Consider the following 12,985-nt stretch of genomic DNA (forward strand, 5'->3'; position numbering starts at 1 on the left):
AAAAAAAAAACAGAAATTTTATGTGTTAAATATATGCTATTGTTACACAAAATGAAACTGCTGTAATCCAACTTTAGAAGCAAAAAAATAGCCTTACATTGCTATATATATATATATACACACACACACACATAAATATATATAATGCTAAATATATATAAATGTTAAATATATAAAAATATATATATTGCAGAATATAGTTAGAGTGTCTGATATATAAAACAAATATCTGCAAATAAATTACACTATTTAGATACAGGCTGGACAAAATGGGTGCAAATCATAGAATTCTTTTTTCCTACATCAAGCCTAAATTTATTAGTAACGTTTTTAGTAAATATGGAGTGCCTTCAAATTATCTAATTTACTTCAGGCATTACATGTAAATTCTAGCATATTGTTCTAAATTTCTAAATGTAAAATTACAGACAAAATTGAAATAGAAAATGAAGAATAAAAATGTATAACAGGAGTGAAATCAGTAAGATGGGAGAATAAAAGGTACCCTATTTTGTTATCTCCTGCACAGCAAGACAATTTGTCAGCCATCCCTGACAAAAATGCCTTTAGGAGATGGCCAGGCATCATGGCTCACACCTGTAATGAAAGATACATGGTATATTAAGTTTAGAGAATTGCTTCAGGTTAGGATTTCAAAATCAGCCTGAATTATGTATGTAGCAAGACTCCATCTCAAAATATGTGCCTTTGAGAGCTTTGAGATCCAGAGAGAGAGGGAGTTGTGGAATTCTGATAAAGCCCAAGATTTAAAAGTCTTCTGTTCAGAAGGCAGGCCCTCATTCAGGTGCAAATTACAGGATCCCTGTTCTTAACTACAGTCTAGGAAATGGCCCACTCAACTTGGTCCCACTAGAATTCTGAACCTACTATGTAATCATCCCAAACTCCTCCCAGCCAAAGTCTGGGAGAGATTCTGCTTTTCCAGAGGCCCGGAGGAAGATACCCATTTATAGCCATGTCAGCTAGCCTACAGACCTTAGCCTTTACTGTGGTCCCTGAAGCAGTTCAATGACTCAGTTCCAGCTCGCTGAGCCACAGTTTATGGTCAGTTCTGCCTATATAGAAACCCACACAGTGACCTGGAAAGATCCTTTCTGGTACCCACTAAAAGCCGTAGTCATTCACATTCTGATATAAGGCTCACCATATGCAGATCCTACTGCAAAAACCTGCCCTAGTGTCTGTCCTACAGAGCAAAATCCTCTGTCAAAATTCAGTCTGTCTAAAATGGGAATTTAAACTACCCAAGTTTTTTAGGACAAGCCAACTAAAGGTAGACCCTAGTGCAGACCCAGCAGCCTTGTGACAAAGCCCTCTCCACTACAAACCAGAGGGCATCCCATTACCCTGAGGGTCCAACAAAAGAAGATCTTTACCTTCTGAAACCCGTTTATAAAAACTTGAGCTGTTTTCTCCTTCTATATAGAGATGCCAGTGCAAAACTATATTGTGCCCATTGTCAATGCTGCTAGTTTAACATAACACTGAAAGTACTGGCAGAAGAATTAGTCAAAAAATGAAAAAGAGCAATTGACATTGAAGACACATAAGTAAAAAGTTGCTAGCTGTAGCTCATATGATTATATATATATAAACATAAACAGTACATTAAAACTTGTAAATACACTCAGTAAATTACAAAAATATAAAACTAACATACAAGTTAGGGTTCCATAAATCTAAACTGTCTGATAAAATAGAGAAAAAAAAATCTTATTTACAATAGCATTAAAATAAATTTCTGAGAACAAATTTAACCAAGGAGGTGTAAAATCTTTACAGTGAGAGATATATCAGTGAAATATATTAGAAAAGACATAAATTTGAAAATATTTTATGTCTATGAATTGAAAGAAAATGATCTATAGATTCAATAGACTCCCTATCAAAATTCCAGTGGCATTTGTTTTTCACAGTAATAAAAAATGTAATTCTAAAATGTAAATGAAACTATGATATACTTTAAATAGCCAAAGCAAGCTTGAGAAAAAAAAAACAAAGGAGAAGAATATCATACTTTATAATTTTCTTTTCTTTTCTTTTTGAGATGGAGTACCACTCTATAGCCAGGCTGGAGTGCAGTGGCACAATCCTGGCTCACTGTAATGTCCACCTCCCCGATTCAAGTGATTCTCCTGCCTCAGCCTCCCAAGTAGCTGGGATTACAGGCATGTGCCACCACACTCAGCTAATTTTTTATATTTTTAGTAGAGATGGGGTTTCACCATATTAGCCAGGTTTCCAAACTGCTGAATCAAAAGATTTATTTCTGTGAGATGAATGCAGACATCACAAAGCAGTTTCTCAGAAAGCTTCTTTCTAGTTTTTATCTGACCTCCTGATCTGCCCGCCTGGGCCTCTCAAAGTGCTGGGATTACAGGTGTGAGCCACTGCACCCAACCCTTTATAATTTCAAGACTATATTTGAAGACTATAGAAATACAAACAAATAAAATATGTAGAAAAATGAAAAAAAAAGGGGGGGGCAGGGCATAGTGGCTCACACCTGTAATCCCAGCACTTTGGGAAGGCAAGGCAAGCAAATCACCTGAGGGCAGGAGTTTGACACCAGCCTGGCCAACATGGTGAAACCCCATCTCTACTAAAAACAAAAAATTAGCCAGGTGTGGTGGCCATGTGCTTGTAATTCTAGTTATTTGGGAGGCTGAGACAAGAGAACTGCTTAAACCCAAGAGGCAAAAGTTACAGTGAGTTGAGACTGTAGCACTGCACCCCAGCCTGGGCCAGAGTAAGACAGCAAGACACTGTCTCAAAAAAAAAAAAAAAAAAAAAAGAAGAAGAAAAGAAAACAATAGAAAACACTTCTCACACGTTTCAGACATGATGGAAAAAAAGAACTTAAAAAATCATTTAACAGAGTTTCTCAAAACTATGCAGATATTTCTGTGTCTCCAAAACAAATGAGTAAGGATTCATATTGCGCAGTCTCTTCTATGCCATGAAGGACATTGGTTCTCACTGAAAACTTGAAGGAAAATTACTAAAAACGTAAACAGAAACCTTAGAGAATTTAAAAGCATAAGACAGAAAATGCTCAAATGTGAGAGCAAAAAATACTCAGGCTTTCCAGAAACTATTTCCTTTAAAACACAGCTTCCCAAATCACATTTTAAGGACTGGTTTTCTCTTTGACCTTTGGACCTCTCATCTTTGTCACCTGTTGTATTCACTTTCACTCTCACTTACCTGGGGGTTCATCCACCATCTCATGCCTCTGCATAGTTAAAGGCTCTTTTTCTTGCTCCAGACAGGTGATCAGGTCTGGCTTAGAGACAGCAATACCTGTTTTATTAAAAATAACTAACATGAATCTTGCTCATATTCTCCAATTACCAACCTAGTAATGTGCTCAGTAAAGAGAATGTAATAGAATAGCAAATTAATCCCAAAATACTGACTTATAACAGAAATTTTTAAATACTTAGAAAATATTCTAAATTTGCAGGTTCTTAATTTCATTACCCAGTACTTATGAATCAAAACTTTGCGTTGGCAATTAGATTTTAAGGTGTGGGCAACAATGTTTTATGCCACTAAACTTCTGAAATTACCACTAATTGAAGGACACAGATCAGCTCAGGAATGTGGTAAGTTTAGATCAAGATGAAACATACTGAAGAAATTCTTCTCAATACAGACAAATCCTTAAGATTTTCTCAAAAACAGGGATCTGAAACCCATTTATTCAAAGCATACATTACCAAAATACATTCTACAAAGAAGAGAAATGAAACCTTTACGGTATATTAGAAACTGTGTGTTGGGACAGGCACGGTGGCTCACACCAGTAATCCCGGCACTTTGGGAGGCTGAGGCGAGTGGTTCACCTGAGGTCAGGAGTTCGATACCAGCCTGGCCAACATGGTGAAACCGTGTATCTACCAAAAATACAAAAAAAAATTAGCCAGCCATGGTGGCTCATGCCTGTAGTCCCAGCTACTTGGAAGGCTGAGGCACGAGAATCGCTTGAACCCAGGAGGCAGAGGTTGCAGTGAGCCAAGATCGCACCACTGCACTCTAGCCTGGTGACAGAGCCAGAAAAACAAAAAGAAACTGTGTGTTGAAGTTATCCTTACCCAGGAAGACCAGGTTTCTGTAGTTCTCTAAAATCACATTTTTATATAAATTCCGCTGTGCAGTGTCCAGGCATTGCCATTCTTCCAGAGAGAATTCTATGACCACATCCCTAAATGTCAACAGTCCCTGAAAAACACATACACACAAACATATTCACCAGGTAGCCAACAGAGATTATAATTTGACTCAAGGTAAAATGAGAGAGTAATGAGAATTGGTTCTGATTTACAGGAGTGACTAAAATTATCCAATAAAATCAATTTTTTTTACAGAGAAATATTTACTTATGTGTTCTCTAACCCTGAGAAAACAGTGGCACAAGAGCCACAACACCAGTGTATATATAATAATTTTATGGATAATAATATATACAATAGGTCAGGCACAGTGGCTCATGCCTGTAAACCCAGCACTTTGGGAGGCTGAGGCGGGCAGATCACCTGAGGTTGGGACTTCCAAGACCCACTTGACCAACATGGAGAAACCCCATCTCTACTAAAAATACAAAATCAGCCAGGCGTGGTGGCGCATGTGTGTACTCCCAGCTACTTAGGAGGCGGAGGCAGGAGAATCATGAGAATCACTTGAAACTGGGAGGTGGAGGCTGTGGTGAGTGGAAGTTGCGGTGAGCTGAGATCGTGCCATTGCACTCCAGCATGGGCAACAAGAGTGTGACTCCGTCTCAAACAAACAAACAACAAAAGATATATATATATATATAATTAAGGACATAAACACAAACATGTACCTTTTTGAGTGCTTCAGAAGTTTCTGTGTAAAACGCTATCTTGTTTAAATAATAGCTAATTGAGAACACAGATGGAAATTCAACATTAGATGTTCCCCATTTTTACTAAGGACCCTAGGTTTTCCCAATAGAAATCTTGAGTATCTACACCTTCCCATGTTCAACAGCCACAGGCAACATTTTTAATATTGCAGATTATAAAATAATGGTGAGAATTCTGCATGGCATATAAGAAGCCATGATGTAGAGAAGGCTCTGGTATATAGAAAAGAAATATTTTTCAGAGTCTTGACTATCATAAGAGTTTTTAGAAGTAGTTAAAACAAACTCATTAGGGAGAAAAAAAACAAGTAGAGAAGTCAAAGTAAACGCATGGCATTCCAGGAGGCAGAGCGGACACAGCTCTTGATCTGAGACATGTTTAACTGAAAAAAAGCCATTTTTTCCTTTCTCTGAAAATTCTTTTCAGATGAGATTCTCTGGACAAATTACACCTGCATCTTTAGAATATGCCTTTAAAGGTATCAATACCACATGTTTACCTGCTCCCATCATACCCACAGGCAGAAGGACCAAGACTAACAGAAAAAGTCCACCCTTTCTGTCCTTCATACCAGAAGAGATTCAGGAACCATGAGCTGCTCCATGGAGATAGAAGTAAAAGTTTCTTTCCTTCTGTCCTCAGGTGCCCTCCCCTGCCATGGACAACAGCAGTTTCTGCTACAGCAATGAAAATATGAGCCACACTTTCCTGTCACTACCAAACCAAACAGAACCAGCCCTTTGACCATTCTTTAGAGCAAAGGTGGAACTTAACTCTCATGAATGTATCTTGAACCCCTCATACTTGATTTTGGCCTCACGTAGAGTCACATGAGGCACTTAATTAAAACAACATGGGTGGGAACAGTAGCTCACACCTGTAATCGCAGCACTTTGGGAGGCCGAGGTGGGCAGATCACTCGAGGCCAGGAGTTTGAGAACAACCTGGCCAACATGGCAAAACCCCATCTCTACTAAAAATACACAAATTAGCCAGGCATAATGGTATGCACCAGTAATCTCAGCTACTTGGAAGGCAGAGGCACAAGAACCGCTTAAACATGGTAGGTGAATGTTGCAGTGACCCGAGGTCGGACCACTGTACTCCAGCCTGAGCAACAGAGTGAGACTCCATCTCAAAAACAAAAAAAAAACATGATACCTCCGCCCAGAAGAATAAACAGACCCATGGATAGGGCACAAGTAGATATTTCTGCAAATTGGCCATGTAATCTTAATTAGAAACCTGGACTGGGCATGGTGGCTCACACCTGTAATCCCAGCACTTTGGGAGGCCAAGGCTGGGGGGTGGGGAATCACTTGAGGTCAGAAGTTCTTGACCAGCCTGGCCAACATGGTGAAACCCCGTCTCTACCAAAAATACAAAAATTAGCCGGGCGTGGTGGTGCTTGCTTATAATTCCAGGTACTCAGGAGGCTGAGGCAGGAGAATTGCTTGAACCCAGGAGGTGGAGGTTGCAGTGAGCTGAAATCGCACCACTGCACTCCAGCCTGGGCACAGAGTGAGACTCCGCCTCAAAAAAAAAAAAAAAAAAATCAAACCTGGGCTGGAAACCACTTAGCTGGGCATTGCCTTTAAAGCTTTAATGAGCTTAAAAAATACTTGGAAACTATGGCCCCACTCTCTGTGATGTAATTCTGCAGACTTAGCGTTCATGAATTTTTTGTTGTTTGGGTTTTGTGTGTGTGTGTGTGTGTGCGTGTGTGTGTGTGTTTGTATGTGATGGAGTGTTGCTCTGTACCACAGGATGGAGTGCCGTGACACGCTCTCGACTCACTGCAACCTCTGTTCCCTGGATTCAAGTGATTCTCCTGCCTCAGCCTTCTGAGTAGCTGGGATTACATAGGTGCCTGCCACCACAAGCGGCTAATTTTTTTGTGTATTTTTAGTAGAGGCAGAGTTTCAACCAGTCAGGATGGTCTCAAACTCCAGACCTCTACTGATTCGCCCAACTTGGCCTCCCAAAGTGCTGGGATTACAGGCATGAGCCACAGCAGTCAGCCATTAATGGGTATTTTAAACCCATTAATGTTCCCTATCAATGCTGACATTGCTCCTCTGGGGCTCATGATTAGCATTAGAGAAAGCAGGCACAGCATGGAGTCCCTTACACTCAGCACTCTTGTCACAACACAAATATTTCTCAAATGAAGACTACCGATTTTCATATTCTTTGCTGGCTCTTTAAAGTTTACAGAATAAACAGAAAGCAGCAACGTCTAAATAAGTCTGCATTTGGAAACCATGAGGGACACATGTACTAAGGAGGCAGGAGAATAGGGTCTTGAGGCAGGGAACCTAAGACCATTTTACACCGAATTCCTAGACCTAAATGGAAAGGAAAACTAACTTTCCATGCCTAAGTAGCAAAAAGATCACAGGATTGCCTTTGCAAATCCCCACCTTTTCTGTGAGGCAGATAGGAAATTGGCTGTCCACAACCAATCAGACTGATTGTGGGCTGAGTCTCTATTTGAATAAAAGTGACACTTTGTAACTTCACCTTAGCCTCTGATTGGTTGTTTTTGCAACCAATCAGATATTTGCAGAGGACTGTGACCTTTGTAACTTCGCTTCAGCCTCTGATTGGTTGCTTTCTGCAACTAATCAGAGCAATTGTGGGCCACCACTTCATTTACATGAGGTGAGCACCAAGTGGCCAATGGGAAACCTCTAGGGGATATTTGAACCCAAGAAAATTCTGTGTCTGGGACCTTAAGCCATTGTTCGGGCCCACTTTCACACTGCAGAGTATAATTTCATTTTCAATAAACCCGTTTTGTTCCTTTGTTGCTTCATTCTTTTTTCTTGCTTTGCTGTTTCATCCAATTCTTTGTTCAAAAGGCCAAGAACCTGGGTAACTTGCAGTCAAGACCTTCTACTAGTAACTTATTTTGGTGAGCCAGGCAGGAGAGGAGGTAGGCCCAAACTATGGGACTTAATTTTTTCCTTTCTCCTTTTACATACAGGGAAGTCTTTTTCTTTCTCTCTCTCTCTCTCTTTTCCTTTCCTACTCAGGACCCTTGGTGGACAGTGCCTAAGCATGAAGACAACTGCAAGTTTCTGGCCAGGGCCACTTTTTGATGAAACTGAAAGGTTTCCATGTGGAAGTGCCTGACTGCCACCTCTCAGTCTGGGTGAGGGACCTGAGACCTTTTTTTTTTTTTTCCTTTTTCTGAGTCCTATTGTTTTTGTCTGTTTTCTGAGATCTTTTCCTTTTCTCCTTTTTCAGTCTTTCAGCAGCCATTTTCTAGTAGCTGTTGGTAATTAAGTGGAACTAGCCAGAGCCACTCTCTGATGTTCCCGGAAGGCTGAGGGGCAAACAGGCTGGCTGTCCTTTCGAGAAAGGGGAAAGATTTTCTATCCTTTGTGGTTAGTCCCTGATCCCTACATGTGACACAGTTGGCAGTGGCAGTTTGCCCAGGGTGAACTCACACGTTTGAGGTGACTGAAACCTTCTTTTCTTATGCTAAATTCTTCCCTTCCCCTACTCAACTAGCTATGGACAGAAAACCCACCTAGCTATGCAAAAAGGTTATATAAGTCAGAGGGTCTAAGCATGTTGCAGGTGGTCTGTGAGGTGCGTGATGGAGGGGGGGATTTCATGAAAGAAAATGTATTATTGCCTAAGTTGAGAGAGAGAAAGGGTTGCTTTAAATGGGATAGATAAACCTTAAAAAAAGCTCATAGTAGGCCGGGTGCAGTGGCTCATGCCTGTAATCCCAGCACTTTGGGATGCCAAAATGGGCGGATCATGAGGTCAGGAGTTCGAGACCTGCCTGACCAACTAAAAATACAAAAAAATTAGCCCTGCATTGTGGCACGCACCTGTAATACCAGCTACTCAGGAGGCTGAGGCAGGAGAATCACTTGAATTCAGGAGGCAGAGGTTGCAGTGAGCCAGGATCATGCCACTGCACTCCAGCCTGGGCAACAGAGTGAGGCTCTGTCTCAAAAAAAATTAAAAAAAAAAAACAAACTCATAGTAGGTCATCAGTGGTGGAGGGAACCATTCTATAGTGGTGCTGGCACCTATCTAAGGTCAGAGCCATCTGACAGACTAAGTCTGAGGCCTAAAGAGGGGATGCTCCTAGAGACCTCAGTCTGGGTCAAGAATTTTTCCAGGGAGATGCCCCAGGAAAAATTTGGGTCACTAATAAGCCCTCTAGTTTGCAAGGTCCTCTTCTTTTTTCTTTTTATGAGCAACTCTCAATCTATTTCACCTGATTCCACTGTGGGCAACTCTATTTTCAATTCTGATTCCCTGCTTGGCTATAACCTCCACCATTAGAATCAATTTGACCCTGACAATCTCAAGAGAAAATGTATATTTTTCTGCAATACTGTCTGGCCCTATTATGAGCTGCTCAGTTCAGAATAGTGGGCAGTCAATGGTAGCATTAATTATGACACTATCCTGCAATCAGGCCTATTTTGCAAGAGGCAGGGCAAATGGTCAGAAATCTATGTACAGCCCTTCATGACCCTATATCAAAACCTAATAATCTGTGAAACTACCAGAACCTACCCTGTAAAAAGAAAGTTCTACGGCAGAAGTTGATATTATAGATAACCTTCTTTCACAGGGCCACCTGGTTCCCAGGGTGAGCAGCGACCATCCTTACATAGTCCCTTGCCAAATGCTTCTGAGGCTAAAACTCAGGAGCAAACACTGGTGATCCTACACGTTCCCCTCATACTCAAGGGGGAACACTGTATTGAACCCTCTCTCCAGCCCTGCTACACCTCTTAGGGTAGCAGGAGCTGAGGGGCCAGTCCTAGTGAAGGTCCCCTTCTCTATAACTGATACACAACAATGTAAGGAGAAGCTAGAAAGCTATTCTGAGAATCTTGGTCTCTTTGAGACCAAATTTTGATCTCTCATGAAGGGATGTTCAATTTATTCTAGCAACCTGTTGCATCCCTTCAGAAAAAGAACACATCTTTGAGGCCATCCACAAGGAAGCAGATGGATTATTCACCTGAAACCCTCAGGGCAATCACTCAGGACCAGAAACAGTTCCCATTACTGATCCTCATTGAAACCGTAACACTACTGTGGGAAACAACCAGGCTAAATTTCTTGAGGCTCTCCTTGGAGGAACGAGAAAGGGAACAACTAAGGCAGAAAATTATGATAGAGTACAGAAGGTTACATAAAGCAAGAAGAAAAATCTAGCCATGTTTTACAGCAGGTTGGAGGAAGCCTTTAAAAAAATATACTAATCTAGTCCCTTCCTCTCCTGAAGGGAAAATATTAATGGCAAAGCATTTTATTAGCCAGTCTGCCCCTGACATTAGACATAAGCTCCACAAGCTACAGATGGGGCCACAGACTAATCAAAACCAGATTCTTGATACTGTGTTTATAGTGTATAACACTTGTGATCTGAAGGAAGGAAAAAGGAAACAGAGTGAAGAAAAACGGCAAGCCAAAATTATGGCAGCCATCATTGGCGATATCCTGATGCCCAAAGAGCATCTAAGGAAAATCTGAAGGGTCATAAAGATAAAGCCAGCAGAGACTCTTGCTTCAAATGCAAGAAAAGTGGGCATTGGGCAAAGGGATGTACTAAGCCCGTGCCAGTCCCCTGCTGTCAATGCAAAGGTACCAGTCATTACCCCTGGAGAACTGACTGCCCCTGTGCCACCATGGGGTTGTGTCAGACAAAACTCTAGCAGTGCAGAAGGAGGAATTAGATGAAGACTGAAGGGTCCTGGGGTCTTCCTCACTGCCCCTGTCTAGGAACATCGTAGCAACCATATCATGCCCAATTCAGCCATTTATCTAGTTGCTACTCTAGACTAAAGTTCCTGGATGATAGGGACCATCACTGTTTTACCTATTTTTCTAATGGTCACATGAAATGGAAGCAATTAGTTTATCTGTTTGAGTCTCCAGACCTCTTCCTTGTTTTTCACCTAAGTAGCAGGAAACTAGAGAAACTCTCATCTGAGTACCAACCAAAGATCTCTCTTGTATGTGGGGAGGAACAAACACAGGATGACTTATTTCTCTTGCATTGAGACAGAAGCAGAATTAACCACTCATGTCAGCCTTACACAATTCTGTTCTGGATATTTTCAAATTTCTCAAAGATGCCTAGGTGATTGTGAAAGGGTTCTCAGTGCCCCTGAGCTGGTGGCCCAATGATAAGCTAGGGAGGAGAGACTCAGGCTAAATGAAGAATGGAACTGTTCTGGTGGAGCTCCAGAACTTGAATTGCATGTCCTGATTAGTTTGCTCTTGGGTTAAAAAAAAAAAAAAAAATGCAAAAATGGCCTGGTGGAGCTCCAGAACCTAATCACTTGTCCCAATTTGCTATCTTTAAAAAAAAAAAAAAAAGGACTAGAATACTCTACTCCAGTATCACATTTTATGGGTACATATAGTTTGGTCATGGCACTGGATACCTTGTAGTCTCAATCTCTTACTCTGAAGATGCTTGTTTACACTTAACAGGTTCTGCAATCAGATTCTATTTACACCTGGAGCTCCTCACATAACTGTAGAAAGTCACTGGACGAGATCTGAGAAGTTCAAAACACTGCACTCTCAAAAACGGGTTTTACATTTCTATGCTGACATCTCACGATAGAGAAAATGTCTCCTGTATGTTTTCTGTACATTCTCAATCCAAAGCCTAACCTTGACTTGTGAATCCCAGACAGAGGTTAGATCTTATGTGCAGATTCTACATCAGATAAACCTGGCTCTGCATTCTTGTGTGTCACAGAAAGTGGAGTACAATCAAAGAAGAGCTCCACTCATACAGGCTGCTCTTGCTCATTCTAAAGGATATTTCTACCTAAAAGAAAAAAGCTGACGCAACATAAATAGACAGTTTTGGGGGTACCAAGCTTGAGATTTATAACATGAAAGGAAAGATTCAAGTTGCCTGGAATCTACACTTTGTTTACCACCAGTTACAAGGGTATTTGTAAAGGTAAAAAGAGGACAGAGGATGGTCCCTCTTTGGGCTGGTACAAACTTGTTTGTCAAATTCTTATTTACAGGAATAACATTAATTATTGATTGGATGTACATCGCTAAGGTTTAGAGTGCCCAGTGTGGCATTATTAATTTAACTAATGGTGGCAATAGCGAACAGTTTCAAGGGATGAATACATATAGTTGAAAGTGGGGAGAAAGACATAATTGTGCTCTCATTTTAATGTCTCTTCAAGTTTGACAACTAAAAGGATCTGCATTTCTCAGATATAGGTTTTTTAATTTCCAAAATTTCAAGACCTAGATTCAGAATTTGGAGCTGCAGATTTAGGTTCTGGGTGGACAGAGTATCAGCAGGTGTTACCTGTACATTTGTGAGCATTTCAGTAACAGGAGGAAGTGGAAAGTGGAGATTCTCATGTCTATGTGCATACTCAATGCACAACTGTTACACTAATTGGATTTGTGGGCCCCATGGTCTCTAAATCAGTTTCAGGTTTGAAGATACAAGAGTAATTGAAAGAGGTAAAACGGCTGATTGCTGCCCTGTGAAGTTTGTAGAAATCTGGCCTAGCCCCCCTAGAAGTCACTGTAGAGGACTATAGATACAAAATAGGAGAGACAATTCTGCCTGCATATTTAGGTGATAGCATGCACTTTGCAGCAAATTTGGGAGTTGACTGGAAGCCTGAGAGTTACTCTAGAGTAGATCCTGGTTAGCACCTTGTATGTTTCTATCATATCTGGTAATTTTAGACAGTGTTTGGGAAATACCATTAAAAGAAAATTTTTCTGGTGGGGGGCAAGGGGAGGGAGAGCATGAGTACATATACCTAATGCATGCAGGGCTTAAAATTAGATGACAGGTTGATGAGTGTAGCAAACCACCATGGCACATGCATACCTGTGTAACAAACCTGCACACACGTTCTGCACATGTATCCCAGAACTTAAGTATAATAAAAAATAATAAAGAAAAAATTTTCTCCAGCCCCAGAGAAACTTGACAATGATAAAACATTAAGAAAACTGTTGGCCGGGCGCGGTGGCTCAAGCCTGTAATCCCAGCACTTTGGGAGGCTGAGACGGGCGGATCACAAGGT

At 40.9% G+C, this 12,985-nt stretch overlaps 1 protein-coding gene across 2 annotated transcripts in view; it reads right to left on the bottom strand.

Moving 5' to 3' along the window:
- The window catches only part of ZNF675 (zinc finger protein 675), a 36,258-nt gene that overhangs the window by 10,763 nt on the left and 12,510 nt on the right, over window positions 1-12,985 (bottom strand). For both annotated transcript variants that reach the window (XM_011953513.1, XM_011953512.1), the window contains exons 2-3: window positions 4,119-4,245; window positions 3,229-3,324 (exon numbers count right to left, since the gene is read on the bottom strand). In XM_011953513.1, the coding sequence (XP_011808903.1) occupies window positions 3,229-3,324; window positions 4,119-4,245 (223 nt within the window). The remainder of the gene's footprint in view (window positions 1-3,228; window positions 3,325-4,118; window positions 4,246-12,985) is intronic.

The sequence above is a fragment of the Colobus angolensis genome, unplaced genomic scaffold (assembly GCF_000951035.1).
Source record: "Colobus angolensis palliatus isolate OR3802 unplaced genomic scaffold, Cang.pa_1.0 Scaffold365, whole genome shotgun sequence".
Classification (NCBI taxonomy): Eukaryota; Metazoa; Chordata; class Mammalia; order Primates; family Cercopithecidae; genus Colobus; species Colobus angolensis.